Source organism: Hippocampus bargibanti, linkage group LG20, assembly GCF_051943395.1.
Source record: "Hippocampus bargibanti isolate YZ-2025 linkage group LG20, ASM5194339v1, whole genome shotgun sequence".
Taxonomy (NCBI): Eukaryota; Metazoa; Chordata; class Actinopteri; order Syngnathiformes; family Syngnathidae; genus Hippocampus; species Hippocampus bargibanti.
In genome coordinates this window covers 4,875,328-4,889,449 of record NC_142753.1, presented here as the reverse complement: position 1 = coordinate 4,889,449, position 14,122 = coordinate 4,875,328, and the positions used below count along the sequence as shown (strand labels likewise).

The following is a 14,122-nucleotide window of genomic DNA, read 5'->3' as shown; positions in this document are numbered from 1 at the left end:
GAATATTAAGAAAAGATCAATTTGTGGTGTGGTGATGGACTTTTTACCCTTTGCTGTCTGAAGTGATGGAGTCGTTCGTTCGATGCAGATGACCCCATTTCGGATCATGAATCTTCTCTCGCTCGGGACTTGGCTGTTGTGCTGCGGGAGCTTGAAAAACGCCTGAAAAGACAAAAAAAAACAACAATTTCATTAGAAGACTTGTCTTGATATGAGGCTATCACTGTCATAATAATAATAATAATAATAATAATACATTTAATTTATAAGCGCCTTTCAAACCTCAAAAGGTCACTTTACAGTCACAGGATGAGTTTTTCTGTGGGTGCCCGGAAGTAACTCAAATAGACAGAAAGCTAGCTAGCTAAGAGATACCTAGCTAGCTATAACTACTACTACTACTAATAATAATAATAATAATACATTTCATTTACAAGCGCTCTTCAAAACTCTCAAGGTCACTTCAGTCATAGGACAAGTTCGATAGCTAGCTAGCTAGATAATAGCTAGCTAGATAGCTAGCTAATACATAACTAGCTAGATAGCTAGCCAATAGATAAATAGCTAGATAGCTAGCCAATAGATAAATAGCAAGATAGCTAGCCATTATATAACTAGCTAGATAGCTAGCCAATAGATAACTAGCTAGATTGGTAGCCAGCTATATAGCTATATGTACAACTATTTAAATTAACGGTGAGGAAGGAAAACTCCGATAATGCTTCCGACTAGTACATAGTCGCTAGTTGTGATTAAAGAGGGAAGTGGGTGGAGGAGGGGGTTTGATGGCGTTTACCTCCGGAGATGAAAATATTCAATTAAACACTTCACAGTCTGAAGGATTTTCCTTGGCGACAAGCCGCCGTGAGGAGCTATAATTTTTGCAAAATGGATGTGTGGTTATTGCCTTTAGCGTGTACTGAACTTTTTGTTTTTGGGGGGGACAACAACAACAGCTGTTTGGTTCCAAGGTTGCGCTACGATTAATCATCCATCAAAAGGCAGAATAAACAAATCACTGTGGCGAATAGCTTAATAAATATATTGCGGAAAGTGGAGTTACTCTTTTTAAAGCACAGTTTAATGTGTTTAAAAAATGAAGGCAATAAAGAGCTGTGATGTATTATAATGCTTTCAAGTCACTTATTAACATATTCATGAGGCCCTCTTTGCACACAGTCATTTGTCACATCCCAAAAATTTCCCAACTTTTCGAGATGGAGCCTACGTTGCCACTAAATTAGTGTCCAAGCCAAAGAAAGTAAACTCATTCACTGCCATTCCCAAATTTATTCGGGAATTGAAAAGTATGGAAATTCGGAACAAATTTGGGAATGATATTCTATCATCATATATATCTATCTATGCTAACAAGCAATGGATAACTGTTGACAAACGAATAAAAAACCTCTGCGTCACGCTTTTACGGACATTTTGAACACAAACGGTGGAGCAACATCGGGAGGACTAGGACCGGCAGGATGCAAATATATCATTTAACTCATTCGCTGCCATTCCCAAATTTATTTGGGAATTGAAAAGTGTGACTGGAACGCCATTCCCAAATTTGTTCAGGTTTAGTTTTTGTTTTTTTGTTGTTTATGGCGCTTTTTTTTTTTGTTAAAGCGCCATTTAAATCAATATGTATTCTATTGCATTTTGTACAGCCGCCCCCATTTCAAGCTCAGATAACACCAGACCCATAGAACTTGGGAATTAACTCTTTGGTCTGATAAAAGAAGAGAGTCTGAGGTTAATTGAATGTTTCTGTAGTCCTAAAACTCAATATTCTGTGAGTTCTGGAATTGGAGTGACAATGACAAAAACCCTGGCACTGGAGTGGACACATTTTTGCATATCGTCTGGCAGTGAATGAGTTAAAAGGTTATTTGGGTTAAATTCATTTCATTCTCAGAGCAGCGATAGTTTGCATCCATTATAACTACTCATAAAAATCGGTCAAATGTCCTTGTGTTTCATAAATGTAAAAAAAAGAACAATTTAATCACTTGAGCAACACTAATATGATAATTTCATCATTTAAAGTTAGATAAAACCCAAATTTTCATACAAGACCTTCGGAGGCACGTCGCGTATGCTCTTGCTATCTCCCGAGCAACTACCTTCAGTCTCTCTTAATCGAATGCGACACTGACGTGAACCTTGGCGCTATTCTCCGGGGTTGAGCTCGTGCACGCGGGACGCTCTAATGCGCGAATGGGAACTCGGCCTGCATGGCGAGTGAGTGGCCTTCTTCTGAAGAGAAGCGCTTACAAGTATTCGGCTACGTGCGCTACGTACGGGTGTATCCCAACGGGCCTCCTATGCGCCATTAAAGGACAACCGACGTCTCCGGACAAGTTGTGTCCATAATTTGTACAATGGCTTCAAATGACTTCTACTGAGCGTATTTTAATAAGATTCCACCGCATATAGCTATATTTTACGTTTTAAGACTTGCGCTGAATATTCAGGAAGTCTTGTTTTTGAGTTGGTGACGAGTCCGTACGTGACGTCACTAAAAGAACGCCCCCTGCCTGAAAAAAAGACACATTGTAGCAGTCCTTCCATCACGTCAATGTATTTTGCTGTATTGTTTGGTCTGAAAACCTTGTGTTGCACCCAAAAGCCGCCAGAAGAGGGTGTCCAAGCTCCATATAAGGAATTTATCAGCCTGTGGAAACGGAGGTGGCCACAGGAGGTCGCCATTTTGTGCCTCTTTACTGGTGATCGTTTCTCCCCAATGTTGCCTCAAAATGGCATGGAATAAATTATTTAATCGATTGCAAACATGTATGCTTTCCTCTTCAGAACTATTTGAATCATATTCATAACTGGAGGTGTAACAAGAAAGCATATTCTCCGAATCTGAAGCCATTGTTTTGATTCTCAAGCAATGCAAGACGTCTTGGCGTGACATCACAAACTGGGGGCGGGACTTTATGAAAATGCCCAATTCGCAGCTCAATTTTTTTTGCAGATTTTGGACACTAAGTCATTCTTGTTGGTGTTTTGCATTTGAATAAAAATATCAAGTATGAAACGTACGTGGCTGTCATTAAAAGTTTTCAAAGGCGGGACTTGCTGGAAGGATTGCATATTTGAAGACGGTGCCGCTGCGCTGAGAGCATTTTTTTTTAAGCGGCATTAAGCAAATCTCCTTGGATTTGTCACCACAAAAGTCAGCAAATACTTTGCTTTGAAAAACGAAGGCCTCATTTTTTTATTTTAATTAATAGGATGAGGGTGAAGCAAATGCTCAATGAGAGATGAAATCACTGCAGGGACGAATGAATTAAACACCTACTTTCAAAGTCTTTTCTCTTGACAACTTGAAAGTTTCAGAAGGAGGCGGAGGGTAGATTGTTTAACTCATTCACTGCCAGACGATGTGCAAAAATGTGTCCACTCCAGTGCCAGTGTTTTTGTCATTTTTACTCAAATTGCAGGACTCACAGCATATTGAGTTTTGGGACGACCTCATTTAATTCATTGCCATTCCCAAATTTATTCGCGAATTGAAAATATGACGGAGAACGCCATTCACGAATTTTTTGGGGGTTTGGGATTTTCTTGCGGGCGGCCCGGTAGTCGAGTTGTTAGCACACCGGCTTCACAGTGTAGAGGTCGCCGGTTCGCGTCCCGATCCGGCCTCCCTGTGTGGAGTTTGCATGTCCTCCCTGGGCCCGCGTGGGTTTTTTCCGGGTCCTCCGGTTTCCTCCCACACTCCATGCATGACAGGCAGATTGACCACTCCAAATTGTCTCTAGGTGCGAGTGTGAGAGTGACTGTTGTACGTCTTCGTGTGCCCTGCGATTGGCTGGCAACCAATTCAGGGTGTCCCCTGCCTCGTGCCCGAAGACAGCTGAGATAGGCTCCAGCACCCCCCGCGACCCTGATGAGGAATAAGTGCACAAGGAGGCAGCATTTCTCTTTTTTTACATGTTAGCGCTTCAGGTGTTGTCAAAGCGCTACACAAATAAATATGTATTGCATTGTATTTTGTACAGCTGCCCCCATTTCAAGCTCAGATAACTCCAGACCCATATAATGTAGGAATGAACTATTTTTTTACTGATGAAATAAGAGAGTTGATGATTTTTTTTACGCTGAATTGAATGTTTATGTACTGCTAAAACTCAATACATGTATTCTGTGGGTCATGCAATTGGAGTGAAAATGACAAAACCCTGACACTGGAGTGGACACATTTTTTGCACATGTCTGGCAATGAATAGGTTAACCAGGCACAAAAAAAAATGTATAAAACATTTATGCGGTGACTTTCCCCATCCGGCGTTTAATTAAAAAAAAAAACTACCGACGTAGGCTTTATCTAAAAATAAATATCTTCACCGGCTTGCAGGTCTCCAAAAGAAAGCAGCTGCTTTGATTAATATCCGATACGCCGCCCCGTTCGTGTGTTGAGGCATCAATCACGCTGTCAACAAATGAGCTTTTATTATTGTTGTTATTTATCATGTCATTTGCAAATGTCAAACCCGCAAGGCAATGCTTTTTCACTGAACTGGAGCATAAGAAACAATTGACTTGCCATGAAGATTTGAAACATTTTATATCTTATATCACTTGGATAAAATAATGTAACACGGTGAAAAACTCTTGATACCTAAAGGCGATACAGTGATACCTCGGTTTACGAACCCATTGGCTTACGTACTTTTCGGTTTGCAAACATTACATTTACGGATATTTTACCTTGGCATACAAACTTTTTTCATACACGGAGCTGCCTCAATGAGTGATGTATCGTTCGCGAATGAGCCCGTTTTTCTAACAACAAAATGGCAGCTGACTGTTTTTGACCTCTATTACCCGCCCTGTCTTTGGTTAAAGCCACGTGATTGGTCAAGAACGTAGCAGTGAGGGGGGGGGGGGGGGGGTTTAAACATTAAAGACATGCCCACAACAGTGAGAGAGTTTCAACTTTGATAGTTCAAAGGCAGAGTGTAGACTGCAAGGTTAAAATATCCCATAAATCAGGCCCAACAAAATAACCCGCACAAGCCATCTGTACACTTGATGCAAAAACTTATCAACCCAGCTAAACAGAACACAATTGATGAGGAACTAGATAAAATTATCACAGAGAAAGCACCTACAAGGGATCATTCCTCAAGATGGTGAAAGAAGAAGGTTACGTTCCTCATCATGTGTTTAATGCTGATGAAACCGGCCAGTCCATTCCATCAAGCCATCAACGACCATCACAAAGGTAAATAAAACAACTATATTATACAGTAAAGTTTATTTCTTTAATTATGAAAATTATGTTTTAGGGGGACCTGGGAACAATTATTTTCATTTTAATGGTTTCCTATAGGAAATTAATTTTTGGGATACACACTTTTCACCTTGCACACTGTCTGGGAACCAATTAAGTTCGTAAGCCAAGGTATCACTGTACATTCCTGAGTCACTGTTTAAAAACCCGTTGGTGGCCTTCACGGCGCATTTCTGCAACCCCCTCCCCCACCTGGAAGTCAGCTCAAAAAATTCAAATTGAAAATGGGGACAATTAACGAAGTGAAAATGCAGCTAGTCAATTATCACTGTGGACTGACGGCAGGGAGCTTTGAGAGTAATTAGCCGCGACTTCCCTTGACCAAACGGCCGTCAATTGTGCCAGAGGACAAAAAACGGTGAAACAGCTGAACTGTAAAAGCAATCACTGGGTCCCAGCATACGACCGGCACTCTTTATTAGCATCTCGTTACTGCTCAACAGCTGAAACTACCGCTTAATTGGAGCTCATTTTTTTAATGTATTCATGGGATGGTGATTACAGCGGCGAATGAAATGGGGTAGGGGGGAACTGGCCCCGGTTGTTGACTTCCAGCCTAGAAACTGGATTAATTCTTTTGGAGTCTATTACAAAGTTAACTTAATGTGACTCAAAGCCGCAAAAGACTTGTTATTGAAACCATTAGGATACTGATTGAGATATAGAACGAAGTCGAAACCCTGGGAACAATTTTCCGCCATGTAAACAGTGGTGGACCGTCAAGCCCTGCATAGCCCTCTCTGCTGGCCTAAAAATATCCGAATGTGAATTATATTTTGTCCATTAATTCTTACTAAACAAAAAATTCCGTGGCTGCTGACAGTTGTTGCAAGACCTGTTGTGACTCAACATGACTTCACATATAAGGTGTAGGGCGGCCCGGTAGTCGAGTGGTTAGCACACTGGCTTCACAGTGCAGAGGTCACCGGTTCGCATCTCGGTCCGGCCTCCCTGTCATGAGTTTGCATGTTCTCCCCGGGCCCGCGTGGGTTTTCTCCAGGTCCTCTGGTTTCCTCCCACACTCCAAAAACATGCATGGCAGGCAGCTTGACCACTCCAAATTGTCTCTAGGTGTGAGTGTGAGAGTGACTGTTGTACGTCTTTGTGTGCCCGGCAATTGGCTGCCAACCAATTAACGGTGTCCCCCGCCTCGTGCCCGAAGACAGCTCCAGCACCCCCCGCGACCCTACTGAGGAATAAGCGGTATGGAAAATGGATGGATGGATGGATATAAGGTGCACCTGCGTATAATAATACAGGTAACATCCGACTTACGACCGAGTTTCGTTCCGACCGAAAATGGTCGTAAGTCGAAATCAATTCAAAATGTTGAATAGAGATAAATGACTCGCAAACTCCCCCCTCTCGTGTCATCACACGGTCAATTTCTATGCTAGCGCGTTGCGGTGCCTGGGGGAGAATTAAAATTAAAAAATAGTTCATAAGTACGGGTTGTCGTAAGTCGAGCTGGTCGTAAGTCGGATGTTACCTGTAATAATACATTTAATTTCTAAGCGCCTTTCCAAAGTCTCAAGGACACTTTACAGTCACAGGATACGAACTTGTTTTTGGGCGGGTGAGCAGCAGCAGCCATTCGCGCCAGCGTTCACTCTACCCGGAAGTAACACAGCAGCAAAGTTAAGAAAGGAAGAGGAAAGGAAGGAAAGAAGTCGAAGAACAAAATACAGGACCTGCTGGAAAGGCAGCCACTCTCGCAGCGCCATCTTGAAGTAAAAAAACAAAACAAATTACAAATAATATGACAACACAAAGACAGAGAGTTATTTATTCTTCAGCACTTGCTGTACCCTCTTTGTGACATGAAGGAGATCTAGATGAAAGAGGAGAGGATCACCTGCGTATAAGGCGCAGGGTCATCTTTGCAAGAAAATGAAGGCTTTAGACCGGAAAATATGGTACCTTATTCATTGGAATGTTTTTTTTTTCCCCCACATCTGTAATTAACTACTTATATCAGATTTTCACAAAAATGTGTATATTGTATTGTATATTGTATATTCTATGGATGGATAGATTATTCCAATGTGATTCAAATAAAATTGGAATAATCCAAGTAAGTCATTTTGTAGAAATTTGAAGATGCTGTTGCACATTAAAACCACAAGAGAGAGTGCTTGTGGAGGTGACTGGTGTGTCTTCTGTTGTCTAATGCTCATGACCCAACTTCTACACCGAACAGGCACTGGATTGGCAAAAAATATGATCAAATCATTGATTAATATTCTAACCGCCATCTATGAATTTCTCAGTTGCATCAAGGTGTCAGACTCACTTTCGTTAGCATCTTCTCATCCAAGTAGGCCCGAAGGCATGCACTCATTTTGACTAAACAAATATATATGTTTTCCCTGACGTTCTCATGTCACAGTGATGCCCTTACGCAAGCTGCAAATGAACGACGACGCTCCACCCGTGGGGAGTAAATTTGACAAAATGAATGGAGTTCACCCACTTACAACGGATGAGTCCCTGCTGCTGCCAAGCAAGTTGTAAGGATGCTGTAAAACATGTGCTGATACGAAACTATGGAGTTCTTTAGAGGGTGACGGCTGGTAAAGAACAAACAAACGTCATCATAAATGTTCAATTGCTTGTGAATGAAATTTCAAGTAACATTTAGAATAGCACGTTGAACTAGAACATGAATGGTCTTAGTAGGTAACCCTGAGGGGTGCCTCACAAATATGAACCGAGAACCATGACTGAAAAATGAGAAAAAACAAACAAGGCATAAATGTGACAAATTCATGTTTGGAGGTATTTGTTTCATACTTAACTCATTCACTGCCATTCATGAATTTATTCGGGAATTGAAAATATGACGTAGAGCGCCATTCCTGAATTTGTTCGGGTTTTGTTTTTTTCATGTTTGGTTGCCGAGAAAACGCTGTTCATGGCCTCTGGCAATGTTTTGACTTTTCCATAAGGGGGCAGTAATTCCCTTTTTTCCATGTTCGCGCTTTGTCCCAGCTTCAGTATCATGTATAAATCAATATGTATTGTATTTTGTACATCTGCCCCCATTTCAAGCTCAGATAACTCCGGGCCCACATAAGTTAGGAATTAACTCCTTTTTTTCAGATGACAGAAGAGAGTCTAAGGTTGAATTGAATTTTTATGTACTGCTAAAACTGAATACATGTATTCTGTGGGTTCTGCAATTGGAGTGAAAATGACAAAAACCCTGGCACTTAAGTGGACACATTTTTGCACATGCCTGGCAGTGAATAAGTTAACAAGCATCACTGAAAAATTAGTAAGAACAAATAAGCCATAAATGTGACAAATGGCTGTATGGCGGTATTATTTTCATACTTAATTGTTTGAATTAGTCGATGCATGATTTTTTAAAAATATTTTGGGGCAACGTGTGGTATCTTCGCACTGTAATATTAGATTTTTTTTTCTTCTCCATCTGCATCCTCCGACTTGTCTATTTCTATCACCTGGTTTCTGTGGGCCTTCCTGACACAGACACCAAGGAGTCTGCAGCATCAACAAGACGGTATCTAGGAAACCAGAGCTACACAAGATCATTCCCGCCTTGGGTCTGCAGTCGGAGACACTCCAACATTTTCCCTTGGCACAATGAATAAATAACAAGCATGCAACGTGAACCGATTCGTCACCTAAGGGTACCTCTTGAAATAAATAAACAAACAAATAATCGTCACAAACAGAAGTAGCATAACAAAAACACCGCCGTCATTCAGTTTTGTTATCTTAATCCTGTTCATTGAGCCGCCCCATTGTCATTATAAACAAGTTAAACCAGACCGTATTCCAAGCACACACCAAGCCACGCAGCGCAAGACACACCCCTCGGTGCTCAGACCTTATTCCAGACCAGGCACTGAATAGCAATGTTATCGCCTGTATGACTTTAAGGGATAAATACATTCAGTCAACCATGGTTGCTGCCAATGTTTATGATGATACAATTTGAAAAGGGAATGACTCGCCAATCACAAGAATTTTGAGCGGCGCCATTTTTGCATGAACCAAATTATGTCCGAGAAAAATTATGCAGGTTGGAGTGTCAACAGACAAGTTGTAAAACTATAGAGCAACTACGCAAATGTATTAATGTTATTTATAATATATATGAATATTAAAATTACAGAAAATAATAACGTAATATAAAATATAGAATTGGATTAGCCTTTATTAGTAGCAATTGATTCAAAGGGCTAAATGGGGAATTTCAACAAGGGTTTCGTTTGAAAGAGAATAAAAAGCATGGTCTCTGGGAGTGAGCCTTGGGGAACACCAGTGCTTCAAAGTTCAGTTGTTTTCAAAGGGAAAATACTGTGCAAAAAATAGTCATTTCAATAACAACCCAAACAAGCTCAGAGAGGTTTTGGAGGACCAAATCCAGACATTCAAAGTTTGTGCACCGAAAGGCTTGCCAAATTGGATTGACAGATGCTGAATCATAGGTGGCAGAACGTGTTTAAAGCCACACCCAGCAATGGATGGCCTATTGTTTTCTACGAGTGCTAACACTTGTGCACCAGTTTACCTTTTTCGATAGCTTAAAGTTAAAGCTGCTTCATTCCCCCCCGCCCCCTTTTTTTTGTTTTGTTTTTCTGTGTTCTGCTTCGGATCATGTGCAGCCCCGCCTCCCGCGAGAGTCGCTCCGCGGCAAAACAAACTCAACTCTGATTTGCACCTGTTGCTATTTGCTTCTTTGTTTTGCGTTCAACAGGAGAAAACGGCAACATGGCAAGTCATTCAAACAGCGTTAACGTGCATAATTGTGAGTTCCTGAATTCAGCCTCTACACTATTTCCGATTTCAGAGTAATGTTTCCATTAATATTCATATATATATATATATATATATATATATTTATATTTTTTTTTTTTAACGCTCTTTTATAACTGTACATATTTGCTAATTGAAGATACAAAATGCTTAAAAATGGATGCCGGTTTGGCATTATTATCAAGACATGATGATGGGTATTTCAAAAAATAATTGGCTTTTGTTTCATTTTCTTCTCGTCACTCCTCCTGACTTCCTGCCCAAATCGTTTAACACCCACGTTTCTGTTTTTCTCTAAGCATTTGCCTGCAGGACCTGGCCCGCACCGGTTCAAAACTTTCCATTTTGGAGTTGATACAATTTTGGATGATTCTTTCAGGCATAGATGTTGATGCCCAAAGTTCAGTCTTGGTGAGTTCCTCTCTAGCCTTTCTTCCAACATCGCTCATTTAAATAATGGGGGATCATCATCAGGCTCCTCAGAGCTTATTGACGAATGACCATGGAAACATGGGAACGGATTGTTCTCATTTCGATGGCTTCCTATGGGAAAATGTTTTTGGGGATACACACTTTTCACCTTATACACTCTGTCTGGGAACCAATTAAGTTCGTAAGCCAAGGTCTCACCTTATATTACGTAATCAAATGTAACATAATTCCTCACCGTGAATATTTTCATATGGAGATTTTACTTGAAAATGAATTTCACCTGAAACTGCCCACAGACTAAAAGCGTGCCGGGCCACAAGAACACAAGGATGAAGTTGAATTCCATAGCAAAGGTGCTAGCTGTGGTGCTCATCGTCGCCATCTTGTTGAAAAACTTTCTGCCCGCAAGTCTAACGGACGACGACTCCTGGTTGACGCGGCGATTCGACAAATCCGTCCAACCCTTTTTAAAGGACGAGAACATTTCAATGGACGCATTCAACTGGTGGAAGGCAAGTACGGCGGATCTTCGGTTGGATTTGGAAGACGCGCGCCATCATCGCTACGGGCTCATCTAACCTGTTTTTGTTTACGTTTCAGCGATTGCAGCCGTTGGAAGAACAGACCGTCGATTATTACCGGGCGGTGGTGGATCGCTTGTTGAAGACGTTTCCGAGCATCTCGAAGGGAGAGCAGCACTGGAGAATGTGCGCGGTGGTGGGCAATTCTGCAAATTTGAAAGACTCTCATTATGGACAGCTGATCGATAGCCATGACGCGGTGCTGAGGTAAGTCGGAGACAAGGCCTGTACACACTTCTTTTTCGTACGCCTACTGTGCACGTGCTCTCGTCGAAAATCCACATTGCTCATTACAATGAATCCAAAGCGTATGTGGAACTGCCGCGGCTTGGAATTGAAGCAGATTTACATAAAACAGGAGATGTGAGACAATCTCTTTTCGTCAATGGATGGTACAGCTTCGTGTTTGCTTTCAACATTTAGCTGGTAGCAGACGTGCACATCCCACTATGACATTCCTGGTCCACTGGTGAAAAGGATGCTTTGATCCTCTCCTCTTTCATGTAGAACTACTTCATACAAAAAAGAGGCTGCTGAAAGTGCTTAAAATTTAATTGTCTGTGTCTCACATTATTTGTTATTTAGTTCTTTTGTTGTTTTGACTTCAAGATGGTGACGCGAGAGTGGCTGCCTTTACAGCAGCTCCTGTATTTAGTTTTTTGACTTATTTCTTTTCTTTCATCACTGTGAAATGTACATTTCTCCACTGCGAGACTAATAAAGGTTAATCCAATCATATCCAATCCAATCCCTTCCAGCGTTCTTGCGATAAGACTGCAAAGTGACCTTGAGAGTTTTGAAAGGCACTTATTGTCACGGTTTGCGAGGTGGTGATGACGGGTGCGGATCCCAAAAAGCAGGCAGGAGGGAGCAGGAGGTTGTTTGACAAATTGTATTAAAATAAAGTCAGCAGGAACAAAATGTAAGACATCAAAATCATCTGAATGGAAAAAATACAAAGTAGCAAAAGAAGACCAAAAGTAAAAGTCCGCCAAGGTTAAACAAACACATACACAATGCACGCAGCAAACAAGCAGCAGACAAACAATGAACCGGCACCGGATGGTCGTGCCGGGTGTCCTTTTAAGTGTCAATGATTAAACGACCAGCACCTGCGAGGCTGCCGGCAGGGCTGACGTCGCTACCCGCTGGTCGCCAATCTGATCGGGACGACCAGCACCTGTGCAGTTGTAGGCGGGGCCGACAACGCCCCCCGTTGGTCGCCAACCAGATCATGACACTTATAAATTATATGTATTATTATTATTAAGACAGACAGACCTGATGAAGAAATCCGCACAATTTCTCGGCAGTCCAGGCAAAATGCGGCAGCCAATCACGGTACAGCGCGGCGTGCCCTCAGTGGCATTCAAAAGTTCCTCTCTCAGCTCATCAGTACAGCACTGATATTGGACATTCTACACTGAGAAAATAAACACATATGAATTTGTAATCATAATACTTGGGGGGTAGTTTTTTTCTCCTAAAACAAATGTGTCAAATGATTAGTTGAACAATAAAAATATCCTCAATCCATTCCACAGAATGAACAAAAGTCCCACCCGAGGCTATGAAGATGACGTGGGCAGCAAAACCACACACCGCCTCATTTATCCTGAGAGTGCCATCGACTTGGACAACGTTACTCGTCTCGTGCTGTCCCCTTTCAAGATCATGGACATGGTGTGGCTTGAAAAAGCCCTCACCACGGGTTTCCCGGGAAAGCAAGTGAAATGATAATCTGCCGTCATTTTTTTAACCTTGATCTCACGAGAACCAATAAATATATATCTATATTTTTTGGGCCCAACCAGGACCTATCAACCGGTTCGGTCTACCACTCGGGCTAACAAGGATCTGGTGAGCATTTTTTTTTTTTCAAAAGCCTTTGCAGAGTGAATGCGTACTCTCGTCATTTTCTCATTTTGCATTACTCTATCCAAAGGTGATGGTCATCAATCCAGCCTTCATCTCTTATGTTCATCAAACGTTGCTGAAGAGGAGTGCTGGATATCCCTCCACAGGATTTTTGGCTGTGATTCTTGCCTTGCACATATGTGAAGAGGTGACCCCCCCCCCCCACCGACCCCATGTCATCTTATGCGGAATATACAGCAATTGATAAATGTGATTTTTGTATTAGTATGGATCTGGTTCGTCATAAGAATGAAGAGTAAAACATGTTTTTGTTGTCAGCCAGTCTGAAATTGATGTTATTATTATTATTATTTTTTTTTTTTTTTTTGGAACAGGTCCATGTTTTTGGTTACGGAGCAGACAATGATGGAAACTGGAGTCACTACTGGGAAAAACTCCAGAATCCAAAACATGGAACTGGTTTGCACAATGGAAAAGAGGAGTATGATGTGATCCGAAAGCTGGCCGTGCAACAGAAAATCATTTTTTTTAAAACATCTTCTCCGAAATTTTAAAAACGCTCCAGAGTAGTTGGCAATGTCAACATACATGATTGTAAATACAGACGCTCTTCATCTTATGAACGAGGGACGTTCCAAAGGGTTGTTCGTAAGGTGAATTTGTTCGTAAGTTGCTTCAGTGCTATATTTTTGTATGGAATGAATGTTTCAGCCTTATATAAGTATGTTTCAGGTTTGGATAAATATGTTTAAGGCTTGTAAAAGTAACCTGTATTGGTTTGTAATAAAAACTAAACATTTAATCAAATATATCCTCGATAAAGATATGTACATGTACAACTGGAGAGAATACTACATATGTTACTACAAAACTGTTTGTATGTACTACTGTTTGTAACTTGAATGTTTTTAAGTAGGGGAGCGCCTGTACTTACTATATTTTAAATTTAAATTAAGGCTGTAGTCAAACTAGAAATGTCCTTGAGTCAGATTGCTTTTCATTATTATTTTTTCAGTATTATTATATTATTATTACCGTATTTTCCGGTGTATAAGGCGCACCAGAGTATAAGGTCCATCCCCAATGAATTGTGGATTTTATGTTTATTTTATTGTTCTTCTTTCAAGTTGATTGACAG

At 41.1% G+C, this 14,122-nt stretch overlaps 2 protein-coding genes across 3 annotated transcripts in view; one reads left to right on the top strand and one right to left on the bottom strand.

Annotated features, from left to right (window-relative positions):
* Positions 1-14,122, bottom strand: part of LOC148882772 (CMP-N-acetylneuraminate-beta-galactosamide-alpha-2,3-sialyltransferase 1-like) — a 58,392-nt gene that overhangs the window by 35,688 nt on the left and 8,582 nt on the right. For both annotated transcript variants that reach the window (XM_088987040.1, XM_088987038.1), the window contains exons 2-3: positions 12,388-12,529; positions 48-162 (exon numbers count right to left, since the gene is read on the bottom strand). The gene's annotated coding sequence lies outside the window, so the exon portion shown is untranslated. The remainder of the gene's footprint in view (positions 1-47; positions 163-12,387; positions 12,530-14,122) is intronic.
* LOC148882773 (CMP-N-acetylneuraminate-beta-galactosamide-alpha-2,3-sialyltransferase 1-like) lies at positions 9,812-13,823 on the top strand. The gene is made up of 8 exons (XM_088987041.1): positions 9,812-10,085; positions 10,393-10,504; positions 10,822-11,037; positions 11,126-11,313; positions 12,651-12,830; positions 12,921-12,966; positions 13,052-13,171; positions 13,359-13,823. Exons 2-8 carry the CDS (start codon positions 10,460-10,462, stop codon positions 13,536-13,538), a joined length of 975 nt encoding a protein of 324 aa, XP_088843167.1. The 5' UTR covers positions 9,812-10,085; positions 10,393-10,459; the 3' UTR covers positions 13,539-13,823.